This window comes from Entamoeba dispar, genomic scaffold, assembly GCF_000209125.1.
Source record: "Entamoeba dispar SAW760 scf_1105229463659 genomic scaffold, whole genome shotgun sequence".
Classification (NCBI taxonomy): Eukaryota; Evosea; order Mastigamoebida; family Endamoebidae; genus Entamoeba; species Entamoeba dispar.
Genome location: NW_001855803.1, coordinates 78,129 through 94,572, shown reverse-complemented (window position 1 = coordinate 94,572; position 16,444 = coordinate 78,129). Strand labels below are relative to the sequence as shown.

The window sequence follows — 16,444 nt, the reverse complement described above, 5'->3', positions numbered from 1 at the left end:
GTGGTATTAAACAAGGAAAATATAAATGTTGATATATTTCATTAGAATGGAAAGAAGAAAACCTTTCAACATCTTTTGCTTTTACAACAACAGTATCAACATCTTTTGTATTTTGTAAATAAACAGCATTAAAAATTATCTCTTTATCTTTATTATCCTCTTCCATTTTTAAAATATTTGATGCAATTTCACCTAATAATCTAACTTCATGTTTTGGTTGAATAGGAATTTTAATTGGTTGAGTATTACAAGGCATATAAATATTAAGTTCTGGATATTCTTTTTTTAATGCATTATGTAATTGTTCCATTGATTTACCTTCTCCGTGAATAAGAACAAGGTGTTTTGGTTTGACGTTACCAATAAATTTACGAGTATGAGCAAAGTCACTATGAGCACAAAAACTTATTTCAGTTACTGAACATTTTGGAATAACTTGATCTCCTTCTGAATTAATAAATGGTTTTGTACTATCTAAAATTAAGTCTTTTGCTAATGTTCCTTCAACACAATATCCAGGAATAATAACTCCATTCTTTTTATCAGTACACCATCTTTCAAATATCTTTCTAGAGATACCATCTTGTAACATTCCAGGAGATGCCATTACTACACATGGTTTATAATCAATAGCTCCATCATCAACACTAGAACTACCCTCTCTAATAAATTTAAAATCAAATGCCTGTTTTGTTTTCTTTCTTAAGTCTTGATTCATAAATGATGTAAACTTTTCAAAATATGTTGTACATTTTTTTGCAATTGATGAAAAGAAAAAAATTGAAACTGACCAAAGATCTTTATGATTTTGCCAATATTCTTCTAATATAAGTTCAAACTCTTGAGCTCTTCCTAATGAAAATACTGGAATTAAACATTTTCCTCCTCGTTTTAATATTTCCATAATTTGACGAATAAATGCATTTTCACGATCTATTCGTGATTCTTGTTCAATAATACCATATGTACTTTCACACATCATCACATCTATTTGAAATGGTGGTACTTCTGCAGCTTGTAAATGCCTATCAGTTTCTCCAGAAAAATCTCCAGTATATAATATTTTTACTCCATTAATTTCAATACAAAACATTGCAGCTCCAAGGATATGACCAGCATTAAAACACCATATTTTCATTCCATTATATTCTTGTAGTTCATGAAATTTAATTGTATCTATTCTATCCATTACTTCTTTTGGATTAACGGATTTTGGTGGTTGTATTGTTGATGACATTTGATGGAATTCTTTAAAGAGCTCACCAAAAATTTCTTTAGTTGGAGGGGTCATTAGTACTTTTCCTTTAAATTGTCTTTCTAATATAAGATATGGTAATGACGCACAATGATCAACATGATAATGTGTAACACATAATAATTCAATAGAATCAATATCTGCATGTTCAAATAAAGGAAGTGCTGCTTCTCCATGGGGTTTTGCAGGATGAACACCACAGTCTAACATAATATTATGACCCATATATTTTAATATAAAACAAGACCTACCAACTTCTCTTCCAGCTCCAAGAGGACGAATTTCCAAATAATTACCATTAATCAAAGTGCTTTGAATTTCATTATCTAAAATAACGGTTGTGCTCATAATGAAATTTTATTAATTTTAAATTAAAAAGTTCTTTAAAAAAAAAAGATTTAAATTAATTCTGATGGACCATTTTTTCTGTTTCAATAAGGAAACATGTATCATTGACTAACGTAAGTAATTGTTTAATATCTTCTGTCCAAATATCTAAAACTTCTTTAGGATCTTTTGATTTGACAAAAGAAACAATTCCTCTAGGTCTATTAATTTTAGCATAAATTTGTTTCAAATTAACAAGTGCACATATTTGTTTTTCTAATTCTTCTAATGAAATATTAAGAAGTTGAGAAAAACGAGAAAGAGTAATATCATGATAATATTTAGCAATCATTCTAATATTATGTTGAGTAATTTGTAATTTAAGATGATTAGCAATTTCATCAGATGATATACTAAGATGATTTAAGCATTCAGAATTATATAATTGAATATATACTGGAATCCATTTATTAGAATCAATAACCTCTTCTGTAAGGAACATTTGAACAGCAGTTTGATAAGAAGGGAAATTTTCTAATTCACGAATTGATTTTAGTCTAACTAATAAATCTTTTTTTTCTGGAATAAAATCAGCACAAATTAAAAATATTACGGAGAGTTTTAATGCAAGTGAAGAATCTAAACAATATTCTTGTTTTCTTAAAAATTTATTTTCGCTAATTTCCATTTTAAGTTCAGACGATAAAGATTTTAATGTGTCATAAATCATTAACATCATTCTACAATTCTCAATATAATTATTTTCATGAATATTATATTGAATCATTAATCTACAAAATTCTAATCTTAATTCTTCAAATCCTTCACTTTGAATAGTTGTTCTATTTACTTTATTAGATAATAATAATACTCTTAAATAATCTTCTGATTCTAATGCAATTCTAAATTGAACTAACAAAAAATCCATTCTCTCTTTTTTATCCAATGAAGTAAACGTTTCAATATGCATACTTTGCATTATTCGAGTTGCTTCATCTAATCTTTTATTCTCTTCAAGATATAACGCAAAATCTTTTACTATTTGTGCTCTTAAAACATCAACAAAAACTTTTCCTTCAGTTTGTGTACAAATTGTTTTTGCTAACAGTTCATAACCTTTAATATCTTTATTTTTTAATTCACGAATATAACTAGAACATATTTCGACAGCTTTTGTAATTGCTGTTTTTTGTTGTGCCCTTCTTCCTAAAATAAAATTAAAAACATCAACAACAGTTTCTACTGTTTTGTATTTCCATGCATTTGATAATAATCCTTCTACAACTTTAATTAATAAATCTGTTTTTTCTTCATTTCTAGCATATTTTTCTATAGCAATAAGATTAGAATAAGCAGCATCATAATCGCTTGAGGCAAGTGTTTGACAAGATTCTACTTCATTGATGGTATGTTCAATTTCCATTTGTTAACTTTCCTTTTTAAGATTTAATTTTTTTCGATGAAGTTTTAAGTTTTTTAAATTTTATTTTTTTCGTTTTTAGAGATTATCCTAAAAAGAGTTATTGAAAAGGGAGTTAAAAAAACTGTTATTTCATTGGTGTTGTCTTTTAAAAATAAAAAATAAAAAATAATTTAATAGTTTTTAGGTACAATTATTAAAACCTAATAATTAAAAATTCAGTTCTAAATCAATGAATATTGAAGTTCATAAACAAAAGGTAAAAAAATTTGAACGTCCTAAATTACAAAAGTATGAAAGTGTAGCGAGTTGTACCCCTGCGGATGGTGAGTTGTTTGTAATTTTATTAAATTTATTTTTTTTTAAATGAGGTATTGATTAGATATAGTTTAAAAACACATCAAGAATATACCCCAATTAATTTAGGAAAACGAACGATAGATACACACTATAATGTTGAAACTCGTTTATTACAAAAGAATGTTCTCTTTAATCAAGATGGTAGTATTAATTTAACATTATTAAAGAATCATTTCCAAAGAGAAGGTAAGTTAACAGTAGAATGTGCAACAGAATTAATTTCAAGAGCAAAAACAGTTCTTAGTAATGAACCGAATTTATTAGTTCTTCAAGCACCCATATATGTATGTGGAGATATTCATGGACAATTTTATGATTTATTAACTATTTTTGATATTACAAAAAATGAAGATTGTAGTTATGTATTTATGGGTGATTATGTTGATAGAGGAGATTTTGGTTGTGAAGTCCTTTTTTATCTTTTAGCCCAAAAATTAATGAATCCAAAAAAGTTCTTTTTACTTCGTGGAAATCACGAAAGTAGAATGATGACAGAAAATATGACATTTAATATTGAGTGTGAATATAAATATAGTTCAGTTGAATTACTTGATCAAATTCATACTCTTTTTGATTGTTTCCCCTTAGCTGCTTTAATTGAAGGAAATGGATTAGGAAGATTTTTATGTACACATGGAGGTATTTCACCTCAACTTCAAAAATTATCACAATACAATGAAATTAATAGATTTCAAGAACCACCTACAAGTGGTGCTATGTGTGATTTATTATGGTCTGATCCATTAGACCAACCACATCCAGAGTCAATGGATAAAAGAAGATTAGAAGCATGGTTAAATACTGATTTTGTTGATAATACATTAAGACAAACATCAGTTATGTATGGCTTAAGAGGACTATTAAATTTCTTAAATAAAAATGATTTGATTTGTTTAGTTAGAGCACACCAAGTCATGGAAGATGGATTTAAACTACATTATTTTATGCAAAATATTGATCTTCCACCATGTATTACAGTATTTTCTGCACCAAATTATTGTGATGCATATCAAAATAAGGCTTCAGTATTAAAAATTAATACTGAAAATATATGTTTTGAACAATTTGAATATGTAGACCATCCATTTAATTTCCCCGATTTCTTAGATTGTTTTAATTATTCATTACCAACATTAATGGAAAGTATTGTTACTGTACTTTCTGAATTAGTTGTTGAAGTTAAAGAAGAAGAAGAAACAGATATAAAACCAGAAGAGAAACAAGCAGATGCAGAATTAAAAGCAAAAATTGATTTATTAAAAGAAAAAACAGAAAAAGAATATAAAGAGAAAAAACAAATTCTTGACTTAAAAAAAGAGATTAAAGCAATGAAAACAGTTAATAAAGATTGGTTTGATAAAGTACTTAGAATTGATAAGAAAAATGAAATGAGACCTAGGTCAGTTAGTCTTGGAAAAGTTACTAGTAGACCAAGAAATGTTAGAACCGTTTCTGATTCACATCTTTTTATGCCATTTGAAGGACAAATCTAATTCATTAATTTAAAAATAAAATTTGATTAACCAAAAAAAAAGAATATTAATTAAAAGTGTTCAAACATTGCTTGTTTTTTAATCCATTTATTAAAGAATGGAATAGTTAATAAAAAGAATAAAGCACAATATAATACTAGATAAAAGATATTAAATAAAATAAAAATATCTCCAAGTACCATTAAAGTTTTTGAACTTTTTTCATATTCAACAATAGTCATACATTGTGAACATTTTGAATCTAAAATATTTTGATTTGGTATAAAGTATTGACACTTACAATTATCAGAATATACCATATGTTCATTTTCTGAATATATTTCAAAACAACATGATTGCTAAAATATTATTTAAATATTATTTTATTCATTTTTTTTTGTCACAATCTTATTTAACAAACTTTTGTTTCAGTTATTCCTCTTTCTTGTTCAGTTAATACAATATCATACCCCTTTAAAAATCCAAAACTTGTAAAGAATAATCCAATAAATGAAATAATAATAATTACCATCCCAATTCCTAATAAGAAAAGTAATAAATGATTTATTATTTTACATAAACTTCCTTTTATTAATTGAATTATTGAAATAACCATTGAAAAAATAATTATTGCAATACATGACACACTTGAAATAATTGATAGTAATGCTATTATATAATACACTTCAATTTTATCACTATATATTTCACTCATATTAATAGAATATATATTTAATACCAAAACTGTAAATACAAATGGCTGTATTGTTATTTTATTACTTTATCCTTGTTATTACGTTAACAAACAATATAAAGCACTCCACCACAAATAATCGCAATTAAAAGGATTTTTCGGGTAATCTTTGCAAACAAAAAATTCATTATGAAATGGTTAGATTATAAATATTATATTTTTTTTTCTTTCTTCTAATGAAATTTAAAAAAAAAAGTAATAAATGAATTTTCAATAGACATAAAATATTTAATTTAACAAATTATTTTTATATTTCAAAGTTCTTATTTAAACAAAATTTGTTTTTGTTTAATTGATAGTAAAGTGTTTGTTTATTATGTATTATCAGTTGTCTTACATTTCTAAGTCTTATTATAATTTTATTCATTTTTTTAAAACATTTTGGGACTCATTTGGTTCCATTGATTTCCATAAGAAACCAAAAAATAAAAATACTGGATATGAGAATAAATTTATGTAAGATATAAAAAGACTACAATTTTAGGAAAAAAACCAACACGTAGGGGTATTATTGGGTATTTTTCTTTATTTTAGTGATAGTCACAAATTAAGTAAAATAAAGGGATTATTTCCTATAACAAGGGAGAGATCTGTAAAATATTTATTTTCTTTGATTTGAGGAAGATGAGAAAGAATCAAATGGATTTAATCTTCATCTAGAAAAAAATAAAACAGAAGACCTTCTGTTCAAATGGAAACACAAAAGCCATTAATGATTGCTGTGGTGAATGATATTCATCAAAACATGCACCTTGTTGAAAGGATGGAAAAGTATTGGAAGATTAATAACATTAAAGTTGATTATCTAATTGTTTGTGGAGATTTTGCCAATATGAATGTCCATAACCAAGATAATCCTGATATCGTTGCTAGTTCTATAGATGATTGTAAAAAAATTATCAAAGAATTAGAAAAACTTTGTCCTACTGTTCTTTATGTTCCAGGTAATCATGACCCAACGACTTTATTCCATAATAGTATGCATCATTCAGTTCAGTTAACGGAAAATTCTATTAATCTTCATCGTTGTGCTTATCATTTAAAAGATAACCTTGTTGTTGTTGGATGTGGTGGTTCTGTTCCACAATACGATAAACATATTTGTCATAAAGTTGGATATCCTTATGAAACTGATGAACAATACAAAGTACATCTTAATGAAATTATGCCTGAAGATGGTAGTGTTCCTACAACAAAGATAACTGATAGTTTAATTATTGTTACTCATAATGGACCATCATGTTCTCATACTGCTTTAAAGTTCTCACACAATAAATCTGTTATGCAAACTGGTAGTACAGCTTTATCAAAGTTAATTGAAAATCCTGCATATAAAAGAAGACTTACTTGTGTACTTCACGGACACACTCATGATTCTCAAGGGCTTGTAAATCATGAATTAATTCCAATAATAAATGCTGGGGCATTAAAAAGAAATCAAAACTTTGTTGTATTAACTTTAAGAGAAATTAAAGGAAATTGGAAAGTTACTGATACTAATTTCCATTGTTTTGGTTATATCTAAAACAATAATTGTTTTGAAATTATTGAATTTAAAGTTAATTGGATTTGTGTTATTGTCAAGTGTTTGGTTCAATTATAATAAAGCACTCATATCTTCCTCATTCATCTCTGGAATTTCTTGTGATTTAACTGTACTTGCACATTGTCCCATTGTCACTGGAATTCCAGCAGTTAATGATTCAAATGCTTTCATTTGTTCTTGACTTATGTGAGTAGTAGAAATAGTATCTGTTTTAGTTACTTCTTTTTGTGTCATAAATTCTTCATTAAATTGAATTGGACCTGAAGGAAGAGCTTTTTTCTTAATTTTTTCAGCCGCTTCAACAATGTCTTTAGGAATGTTAATATCCTTTACTCTAAATACAATTTCTTGATTACAAAATCTAAACGATGAATCATTTTTTAACTTTTCAAAAGCCTCAACATCACCTCCTTCATATGCATCCATAAATCGTGCTGCAAAAATATGCTCATCACTACCTATGAAACAGTCTAATTTATCATCTAACAAATCTGATGCATCTTGAATTTTATTATTAATAAAGTAAATCAAAATTTGAGATAATCTGTCTCTACTCACTTCATGTTCTTGTTTCATTGACGTGTGTGCGATAATGGCACTATCAAGAAAGTCAATAGTTTCATTATATAATTTAGCTTTAACTCCAAATGAAATAGCTTTTTGGATGCTTTCACCTATAAACATTGTCTTTTTCATTTCAACAAATTGGTCAATTGCTTTTTTATAAGTTTTGATTGCTTCAACACCATTAATATGTTCTAGCCCTTTTGCTTTCTTAATCAAACATTGTGGAACACGCTCTGACTGATTTGTCTCTGCATATAATTCACTTGCAATATCAGCTGCCGAAACCATATCCTTCCATTTTTCAGCTCTTAAATAATTATCACTTGCATTTTCAAAATCTCGTGCTGCAGGAAGTGGTAATCGTTCTCTTTGATAACACTCTCCTGCTCTACTAAAATTCTCACCAGCTTCATAGAACATTTGGAGTCCTCTAAAAATATTTGATGCTTTTTCATAGCAAGAAGCCGCAGAAGTGTTGTCAGGTTTCCATTTAAAGAGACTCGTTTTAATGTGTCCTTCAGCCTCTCGAACTAAATTAAGAGCATCTTGTTTTCTTTTATCACTCATGTAATTTAAATTTTAAGTTTTGTTTTTTATAGTTTCCTTTCAACTTCAAAAAAAAAATCTTAATTCCTAAACAAATCAAATCTGTTTTATCTTATCATTTCCTCAACCTTCTCTATGAAGTCTTTATCTTGATATCTGCTATAATACACTTGACAAAGTTGTTCTTGGTTTGGTTCTATCATTTTGTCATTGAAACATGAAAACAGTGAGACAATTACAGATGGATTTGTTACAATAACAACACCTGTCTGTGAAGTGATTTCTCTAAATAAGAAAGCATTTTTATAAAAAGTAGAAATAGAATTTTGGAGATATCTAATAAAAGTATTATGGGAACACTTTCTTGAGATATTTTTAATGATCACTGTGTTCTTAACTTTATCCAATACATTTCCTTCGCTATCAAATTCAATTTGTTCTAGTTGTGCTTCAGTTTGATGTTCATTATAACTCTTTACATTGTCTTGTGCATAGTGTTGGATTAATTCAATTAGTTCAGAAGGAGGAATTATTACTGGTACTTCTCTTGGAATACCAAGAAGATTTGACACACATTGAAGAAAGATAAGTTTAGAAATGTTTGGTTTAGAAGTTTCTATCTTTATTTTTCTTCCATTGATTTCAATATCATTCAATTCTTTAAGAGCAACATCAGAACTTCTTGAATCAAAGTATTCAATAAACTTATGATATTTTCTTGATGGAGTTTCACGAATCTCTTTTATCTCTCCATATTTTGAAAAAAGTGTTTTAAGAGTTTCATCATCAGTTTGTTTGTTAATGTTAAAAATAACCAATGTACCATGATTTGGTCCTTCATTAATATCTATTGGTATTCCAAATACAATATGAAGTTGATGACCTCGATAACAACGACCATTAAGATACTTTGCTGCACTTCTACTTGATCTAATATCATAAAATATAACAACAATAAAACCAAATTGGACAGTACTATAATGAATAGTTTTTACATCTCCATATTGTTGAAAAATACATAATAATTCTTTAGGATCGTATTGAGATAAAATATTGAAAACACATAAAATTCGACTTGGATGTTCTCCATATTGAAATTGTTCCAATTTATTTAATTCTTCGATGATTTGGTTCCTATCATTTTTGTCGTGGATGTTATAGTGAATACCACTTTGAGACATGATAAAAGTAAATAGAGGAAATGATTAAATACTGACTTTGTAAAGTCTCAATTTCGTTTTTGTTATTTCTAATATCACTTTTTTTTTTGAATAACATTTTTTTGATTTTTGAAAAAAGAAAAAATCTTAAAATGTTTATTTATTAGTTGTAAAATCAAAAATGGGATGTTCATTGTATCAAACCTTCTTTATTATATTAGTTTTAATCACTTTTTGTTTATCTATATTAACTACATTTACATTTATATTTGATAATATACCTAATGAATATGATCGTTTTTCAGCAAGAAATGTTTGTTATAATTATTTTATTGATACAATGAGTAATAACTATACTAGTTACTCAATGGTTATCACAACACAATAACATGTTCAAGCAATCCATTTAAAAATAAATATACTTTTTCATATTCTCTTGGTACAGAGTATCAATATAGTTGTCCAATGAGTTTATCAATAATTATTAAATTAAGTATTAGTTGTTTATTATGTATGGTAGTGAGTGGGTTGATTATTTATTGTGTTATTATAAAGAAGATATCCTCAATGTGTATTATTGTTTGTTTTATGATTTTTTATAAATTCTATCAATAGTAGATAATATAAATAACATTAAGGTAATGCTTTGTTGTATTCTCAATACAATGTATTCACTATATTGTGAATTCTTTTTTATTCATGAAGAAATTGAAGGAAGACATTTCTGTGAAACATTAAGAACAACTCAATGGCAATCTCCTGTTTCTAGTTTTAAATGCCATTCATACCGTTATACAGTTTTTTCAATACTTCACACTACAACAATTGTATCATTAATGATATGTAGTATTTCATCAAGTTTTTATATTAAAGATTACAAAGAACAACAATATTTAAATAAAAAATTAGAAAAAAAAGAAAAAGAAAAAGAACATAAATTTACTGAAAATGAAGCATATCAAAGTGATGCATTAGTTAATTTCGAAGAATTAACAAATCATAAACATAATATAAAACCTGGAGAAGTTGATTTTTCACAACTAACTTATAATTAAAATGAACATTCTTACTTATTTTTTTTATTTTAATTAATATATTCATATTTTTTATAATAAAAAATTATATAAATTTCTTAAATAATGAAAAAAGAAATTAATTTGATTTATTGCAATTACTTATTTATTTAGCAAGTGAAAGTGCAACTTCCATCATTTGTGTAAATTTAGTTCTTCTTTCTTCTGCTGTCATTTTTTCACCACTTCCATAACAAAGATCTGAAATAGTTAACATACAAAGTGCTTGTTTACGTGCTCGTGCTGCAATCATATAAAGAGCAGCTGCTTCCATTTCTACTGCAAGTACTCCCATCTTTTTCCATGCTCCAGAATGATCTCCGTCATCATAGAAATAATCAGCAGAATAAATATTTCCTACTTTATATCTATATCCAAGTTTTTCAGCTGCATCAACTGCTTCTCTGCAAAGTTGGAAATCAGCAATACATGAATATTTACCTGGAATATCATATTGTCTTTCAAAATTGGAATCATAACATGCTCCCATTCCAATAACAATATCTCCAAGTTTTAAACTTTCATCAAAAGCTCCAGCAGAACCAATTCTAATAATTCTTTTTACTCCATAGAAATTAAATAATTCATAAGCATAAATTCCAATAGATGGCATACCCATACCATGTGCTTGAACTGATAATTTCACTCCTTTATAATATCCAGTATATCCTACTGCTCCTCTAACACTATTGTATTGAACAACATCAGTTAAATAAGTATCTGCAAGAAGTTTTACTCTTAATGGGTCACCAGCCATAAGGACGGTTTCAGCAATCTCTCCGTATTTAGCACCGTTGTGTGGAGTTGGACAATGTTCAGCCATAGCGATGAATAACTTTTTCAAATAAAAAGACCCTTTTATTCTCAATTGGAATATCAAAGAATCGAACAGAACTCAGACAAACACTCTTATCAAATCCATTCACTCGGGAAATTAGGACTTATGTTTTTAAGTGGAAAAGAGCAAATTCGATGGAATGGATGCAGAAGAGTGCAGTTCTTATTAGAATAATCTGTTTCTATTATTGGAAGAATGAAGAAGTATTATTGGAATTTAGTTATTTAATATATTAAAATATTTTGTTATTGAATAAAAATTCCATAATTTTATTTTTATTAACCAATTTTTCATTAGAAGAATTTTTAATTATATAAATATCCCAACGTTCTGTTGGGCTCTGGTAAAGTGATGAATTGAGGCATTTGTCTGATTTCTTTGAAGACAAATTTACACCTTACTGATTACTTTTTTTAAGAGAAGAAAGATAATAATTTACACATTATGAATCAATTACTTTTGTACGTTCCATTTTCCATTATTGTTACATTTTTTGGTATCATTGATAAAGGTACTTCTACTATACCGTCATCTCTTAAAACACTTGTCTTCATCCAAACCTCTTTTCCCCAAAGTGTCTTCATATGTTGATTTCCACCTCTAACCTTCCATTTTAAAGCATCTTCATGATTAATAAATGAAATAGTACAACATTTATGTTCTAAAATAATTTCTATTGAACTTACTTTAGCATGTTCGATATAATTTAATACATCTCCTTGGGTCTTCCAAGCAACTGGAATATCACAAAAGACTATCACATTGGTTTTGACTAGAATTAAATAAGAGGTTCAAACTTAACGAAACATGAGATAACTTACAAACTTAGTTTTATTGTTTCTTTTAATGTTTGATTTAATTTAGGTTGGGTAGTATTACCAATCAGGTTATTAGTGTATACATTAATTTTTTGTGTTGTGTTCTGACAGTTTAGTGGTTGGTTATGTGGTTTTAATCTTATCGAATCTCCATCAGTGGGTGTAGATGAAACAACTGTCAGAGATAATTTTTTTCTTCTTTTTAAAATGAGTTCAGCTTGTTCTTCATCAGTCATTCTTTCAAAACGATGAACCTCTTGACTTTCTTTTGGATTAAATTTGTTATTTCTATTATTTCCTAAAACTTTGTTTCCTTTATTCGTTGGTGAGTTTAGAGTTATGTTATTAGAAGGTATTGTAAGATAACTGTCTTTTTGTGGTATTTTTGAGTCATTTAAATAATTCTTTCTACTAGAAAAGCTGTATCTTCCTCTAATTCTATTACAGTGTCTTGATGTACTTCTTGGTGGTGAGTATTTTCTTTCATTTCTTGAACAAAAAGGTGTTGAATCTCTTCCGAACCGTTGGAATGTCTGTGTTAATCTCTTTTGTGGTGGTGAATAGCATGGGGAGTGTTGTGGAGAAAGCCTTCTTGAAGCAATACTTTTTGAAGAGTCTCTGCTTTGAGAATAATAAAGTTGTCTTGGTGAAGACCTTCTCTTTGGGCTGTTTGAATAAGATCGTTGAAAATTAAATGAATCTTGACTATGATAGGAAAAACTCCTTGAACGACTTCTACTATGTCTTGGTTTGATTTGTTTTTGTTGTTCAGAGAGTTCTCTATGTTCAAATAATGTATCTGTTGAATAGTTTTGTTGAATTTGTGGTACGTTATTATTTCCTTCATCTAGAATTGATTTGTTTTCTTTTTGTTGTAAAGAATGCATTGTAGAATAAAAGAAAGACTCAAGTTCTTCACATAAACTAATGTCAAACGTGTGGTTGTTTTTCCATTTAGAAATGATTAAAAGGACAGACTTTTTTTGTTCATCACGACAAAGAGCAACTAATGTCAATATTTCTATAAGTCTAAACGAAAAATTGAATTTAAAATATTCAGTCAGAACTGGATTTTTTGAAAGGGTAATATCACATAATGAATCAATAAGATGAACTACAAATGTTCTGTAAGAAGGCCAAACAGCTCGGGTGTATTCTTCAATTCTAAAGATTACACGTGATGGCTAATTGAATTAATCAATAATTTAAAAATTATTAAATAAATGTAATGACAAACATTTTTACAAGAAAAACATAAGTTAATTATTTCTTTAATACTTTTAGGTGGGATTTTTGGAAATAATTCTTTAATTTCTTGTAACTTGTTGATGAGAGCTTGTTCTGATTCTTCCATATTATTTTTTTTCAGTGAATTTCTCAAAAAGGCGTAAAAGGAACCAATCACCTCATTTTCATTATTTTTAGTGATTTTCAGAAATTAGTTAAGATAACCACGATTTAAGTCAAACTCTTCTTTTATTCTTTTCAACCCTATTCAAGTTTGAGGCATAACTTATCTTATTATTGTTGATGATCTCTTTCAATGCTATTATGAAGAGTACTCCAATAACAATAACTGTCCTTGGAAATGGAGAAAGTGAAATTAGTTCTTCTTTTATATTGGCTTTAGAAAAAAATAGATACATTTTTAATATTCCTGAAGGTGTCCAACGATGCTGTATGGAATATAAATTAAAATTACCAAGAATGACTAAAATTCTTTTTACTTCAAGTGATTGGAGTTGTTGGGGAGGTTATCCAGGTGCTTTAATGACATATTATTCAACTGAACTTATTCAAACACCACTACACTTTCCATCTGGTCTTTTTGAGCAAATGGATTGTTCAAACTTTTTACCTCCAACTTCATTGATGTACAAAAACATTCCAGGATTTACATCTGATTCTACACCATTTACTGATGACTACCTTTCATTTATTCCAATTGTGACTGAATGTAACTCTATTAAAACAATAAATTACCATATTTTGTTACCAACATTTTTTGGTAAATTTGATGGAGTGAAGGCAAATGAATTAAAAATTCCAGGTCCATTACGAGCTAAGTTAGCAATAGGAGAGTCTATCAAACTAGGAAATGGCAATATAATTCATCCTTCAGACGTTTGTGGACAACCGTCATCACCTGGGTATGTAATTGTTCTTCATTTTCCAACAATTGATCATGTTAATGAATATTTAAAAAAGGAGTTAGTGAATGAAGTGTGTTGTATAGTTGCTATTATCAATGATACTGTAAAAGATTATCAACCATTTAAAGATTTCATTTCGAGGCACTCAACATCATTAATTCTTTTCTTAAAAGATAGAGTTTCTTCTTCAGCTCATGAAATAATTAAGAATTTACAATATACTTCTTTTAGAATGACTAGTGAATTACACAAATCAATAAGTTCAATTCTTCCACAAAACGCTCCATCTTTTATTAGAACAAAAACAGTTCCACTTTATACACCAACAAATGATTGTAAATACTTTGAGAACACTCCATCATTAGTACAGTATACAATATATCCTAAAATTAAATATACACTAATCAAAAGAGAACAAACCTTTACTCTTCCTCAAAACCAACCACTTTATTCTCCTTTAGGAAATAAGTTCCAAGTAATATTACTTGGAACTGGTGGGGCTGTTCCTGGAAAATCAAGAAATGTTTCAGGTGAAATAATCCGATTTAATAAAACAACTGTAATGATTGATTGTGGAGAGTGTATTGCATACCAAGTTGTTAATTCTGGAATTCATCCAGATGATATTAATATGTTGTACGTAACACACAACCATGGAGATCATATTTTTGGAATTATGTCATTACTAAAAATGAGAACTAAACCACTCACTATTATCGGTCCACGGTCAATGGAAAAAGGACTTAACTTATTATGCCAACACTATCATATAAAAATCAATTTTATTAATAATAATATATTTTCTGATGATTGTGTTGATATAGATAAAGATTCTATTATTCAAAACATAGAAAATACAATAGGTGCTCATATTATTACTGTTAAATTAAATCATCAAGCTGAAAATTATGGAATACGATTTGAAATTAATGGAACTTCTGTTGTCTTTACTGGAGATACATTACCTTGTTTAAATGATAAAAAGTTATGCATGAATGCCGATTATGTTGTTCATGAATGTAATTTCGAAGATGGAATGGAAAGTGAAGCCGTTAGTAGAACACATTCAACACCGTCTCAAATAGAGTCAGTATTAAAAGATTGCAATAACAAAGTTATTGTATTGAATCATATTGGACAAAGAACTTCTAAATTTGCTGATATCATGAAAAAAGAATATTTAACACCAATGATTTATTCATTTGATGGAATGGTATTTGATGATACATTATCAGTAAACTGGAAACAATATAAAGAATACTTATTTTCATTCTTCTCATTAAATGAAATAGATGAAGAAAATGACTAAGATTATTTTACTTTCTCTATGTCACATAATTATTAATTTAATTTTATTGTTTAAGCTTAATAACTTAATATACTAATAACACATTTTTAATATTTATGTTATTTATAACTTTTTTTAGATTATTCTTTTCATAAAAATATAAAAATGTTTTTCACTGAATATTTTAAAGAATGAAATTGATTAAATTTTACATAACTACTCGATTGTACTTTAATAAAAACAAACGTCAATAACTTTAGATGGTGTTATTATTCACAGCGTGTATATTACATTATTGTTTTATAACACAAACAAATAATGGTATTATAAAAATAGGTCAGAAACATCTTGTTCTAAATGAAGAATCAAATTTTGTTTTCTATTTTATAAAACAAAAAATGCCAACTAAAAATGATGTGTTTACCAAACAAAGACCAACACATCTTTACGTGGCATAAAGAAATAAAAGCAACTATAAACTTTAAGATCAGTACCTAAAATGAGTGAGTGGAATAAGATCAGTGGAAATTGGAGTTTTGAAGAACGTGACTTTTCAAAGTGGGGAAAAGACCGAATGAAAGAAATTATTCAAGACCCTCAAACTCCAAAGACCTGCAGTTATGATGGTACATTTAAAGTGACTAAAATTGAAGGAGATGTTTGTTTTTTCACTAAACAACAATTGTCATAATATTTTTTTGATTATTTTAAGTGATTAGGAGTGTTATAACCCTAATCATATTTAGAATTAAATAACTCATAAATAATAGGTATTCATTCTTGTTTCACATGGCCAATTAAAGCATATTGTTACACTTGATGAATTAAAGGTTGTTTTTGCTTCAACTGCTGAAGGTCATTCTTCTG

The 16,444-nt window shown here is 27.5% G+C and overlaps 12 protein-coding genes across 12 annotated transcripts in view, besides 16 other annotated features; 5 read left to right on the top strand and 7 right to left on the bottom strand.

Annotated features, from left to right (window-relative positions):
* Positions 1 to 1,603, bottom strand: part of EDI_202910 (Cleavage and polyadenylation specificity factor subunit, putative) — a gene marked incomplete at both ends in the record, with an annotated part of 2,211 nt that extends 608 nt beyond the window's left edge. The window contains one exon of the mRNA XM_001733497.1: positions 1 to 1,603. This exon is cut by the window's left edge and continues 608 nt beyond it. Coding sequence (XP_001733549.1) covers positions 1 to 1,603 — 1,603 coding nt within the window.
* A 4-nt stretch (positions 1,604 to 1,607) lies between these two features.
* Positions 1,608 to 1,664: a sequence feature (AT_rich).
* On the bottom strand, positions 1,659 to 3,005 carry EDI_202900 (26S proteasome non-ATPase regulatory subunit, putative; the record flags this gene model as incomplete). Its single annotated transcript, XM_001741264.1, has 1 exon — positions 1,659 to 3,005. The coding sequence occupies one exon, from the start codon at positions 3,003 to 3,005 to the stop codon at positions 1,659 to 1,661; it is 1,347 nt and encodes a 448-aa protein (XP_001741316.1).
* A 49-nt stretch (positions 3,006 to 3,054) lies between these two features.
* Positions 3,055 to 3,075: a sequence feature (AT_rich).
* A 73-nt stretch (positions 3,076 to 3,148) lies between these two features.
* Positions 3,149 to 3,181: a sequence feature (AT_rich).
* Positions 3,182 to 3,234: 53 nt separating this feature from the next.
* Positions 3,235 to 4,855, top strand: EDI_202890 (serine/threonine protein phosphatase 2B catalytic subunit A1, putative; the record flags this gene model as incomplete). Its single annotated transcript, XM_001741263.1, has 2 exons — positions 3,235 to 3,335; positions 3,391 to 4,855. 2 exons carry the CDS (start codon positions 3,235 to 3,237, stop codon positions 4,853 to 4,855), a joined length of 1,566 nt encoding a protein of 521 aa, XP_001741315.1.
* Positions 3,341 to 3,370: a sequence feature (AT_rich).
* Positions 4,545 to 4,660: a microsatellite.
* Positions 4,856 to 4,858: 3 nt separating the features above from the next.
* Positions 4,859 to 4,911: a sequence feature (AT_rich).
* Positions 4,906 to 5,549, bottom strand: EDI_202880 (uncharacterized protein; the record flags this gene model as incomplete). Its single annotated transcript, XM_001741262.1, has 2 exons — positions 4,906 to 5,193; positions 5,256 to 5,549. The coding sequence occupies 2 exons, from the start codon at positions 5,547 to 5,549 to the stop codon at positions 4,906 to 4,908; spliced, it is 582 nt and encodes a 193-aa protein (XP_001741314.1).
* Positions 4,964 to 5,020: a microsatellite.
* Positions 5,195 to 5,233: a sequence feature (AT_rich).
* Positions 5,550 to 5,730: 181 nt separating the features above from the next.
* Positions 5,731 to 5,843: a sequence feature (AT_rich).
* Positions 5,844 to 5,936: 93 nt separating this feature from the next.
* Positions 5,937 to 5,965: a sequence feature (AT_rich).
* Positions 5,966 to 6,279: 314 nt separating this feature from the next.
* EDI_202870 (uncharacterized protein) lies at positions 6,280 to 7,113 on the top strand (the record flags this gene model as incomplete). Its single annotated transcript, XM_001741261.1, has 1 exon — positions 6,280 to 7,113. One exon carries the CDS (start codon positions 6,280 to 6,282, stop codon positions 7,111 to 7,113), a length of 834 nt encoding a protein of 277 aa, XP_001741313.1.
* A 72-nt stretch (positions 7,114 to 7,185) lies between these two features.
* EDI_202860 (gamma-soluble NSF attachment protein, putative) lies at positions 7,186 to 8,268 on the bottom strand (the record flags this gene model as incomplete). The annotated part of the gene is made up of 1 exon (XM_001741260.1): positions 7,186 to 8,268. One exon carries the CDS (start codon positions 8,266 to 8,268, stop codon positions 7,186 to 7,188), a length of 1,083 nt encoding a protein of 360 aa, XP_001741312.1.
* Positions 8,269 to 8,354: 86 nt separating this feature from the next.
* On the bottom strand, positions 8,355 to 9,428 carry EDI_202850 (RNA binding motif protein, putative; the record flags this gene model as incomplete). Its single annotated transcript, XM_001741259.1, has 1 exon — positions 8,355 to 9,428. One exon carries the CDS (start codon positions 9,426 to 9,428, stop codon positions 8,355 to 8,357), a length of 1,074 nt encoding a protein of 357 aa, XP_001741311.1.
* Positions 9,429 to 9,588: 160 nt separating this feature from the next.
* Positions 9,589 to 10,462, top strand: EDI_202840 (uncharacterized protein; the record flags this gene model as incomplete). The annotated part of the gene is made up of 3 exons (XM_001741258.1): positions 9,589 to 9,720; positions 9,768 to 9,986; positions 10,046 to 10,462. The coding sequence occupies 3 exons, from the start codon at positions 9,589 to 9,591 to the stop codon at positions 10,460 to 10,462; spliced, it is 768 nt and encodes a 255-aa protein (XP_001741310.1).
* Positions 10,296 to 10,324: a sequence feature (AT_rich).
* Positions 10,463 to 10,477: 15 nt separating the features above from the next.
* Positions 10,478 to 10,574: a sequence feature (AT_rich).
* A 12-nt stretch (positions 10,575 to 10,586) lies between these two features.
* Positions 10,587 to 11,303, bottom strand: EDI_202830 (purine nucleoside phosphorylase deoD-type, putative; the record flags this gene model as incomplete). Its single annotated transcript, XM_001741257.1, has 1 exon — positions 10,587 to 11,303. The coding sequence occupies one exon, from the start codon at positions 11,301 to 11,303 to the stop codon at positions 10,587 to 10,589; it is 717 nt and encodes a 238-aa protein (XP_001741309.1).
* A 235-nt stretch (positions 11,304 to 11,538) lies between these two features.
* Positions 11,539 to 11,639: a sequence feature (AT_rich).
* Positions 11,640 to 11,767: 128 nt separating this feature from the next.
* Positions 11,768 to 13,490, bottom strand: EDI_202820 (uncharacterized protein; the record flags this gene model as incomplete). Its single annotated transcript, XM_001741256.1, has 3 exons — positions 11,768 to 12,090; positions 12,144 to 13,320; positions 13,374 to 13,490. The coding sequence occupies 3 exons, from the start codon at positions 13,488 to 13,490 to the stop codon at positions 11,768 to 11,770; spliced, it is 1,617 nt and encodes a 538-aa protein (XP_001741308.1).
* Positions 13,328 to 13,361: a sequence feature (AT_rich).
* A 197-nt stretch (positions 13,491 to 13,687) lies between the features above and the next one.
* EDI_202810 (zinc phosphodiesterase, putative) lies at positions 13,688 to 15,598 on the top strand (the record flags this gene model as incomplete). Its single annotated transcript, XM_001741255.1, has 1 exon — positions 13,688 to 15,598. One exon carries the CDS (start codon positions 13,688 to 13,690, stop codon positions 15,596 to 15,598), a length of 1,911 nt encoding a protein of 636 aa, XP_001741307.1.
* Positions 15,057 to 15,092: a sequence feature (AT_rich).
* Positions 15,599 to 15,623: 25 nt separating the features above from the next.
* Positions 15,624 to 15,744: a sequence feature (AT_rich).
* Positions 15,745 to 16,076: 332 nt separating this feature from the next.
* The window catches only part of EDI_202800 (uncharacterized protein), a gene marked incomplete at both ends in the record, with an annotated part of 563 nt that continues 195 nt past the window's right edge, over positions 16,077 to 16,444 (top strand). Inside the window, 2 exons of the mRNA XM_001741254.1 lie at positions 16,077 to 16,235; positions 16,348 to 16,432. Of these exons, the coding sequence (XP_001741306.1) occupies positions 16,077 to 16,235; positions 16,348 to 16,432 (244 nt within the window). The remainder of the gene's footprint in view (positions 16,236 to 16,347; positions 16,433 to 16,444) is intronic.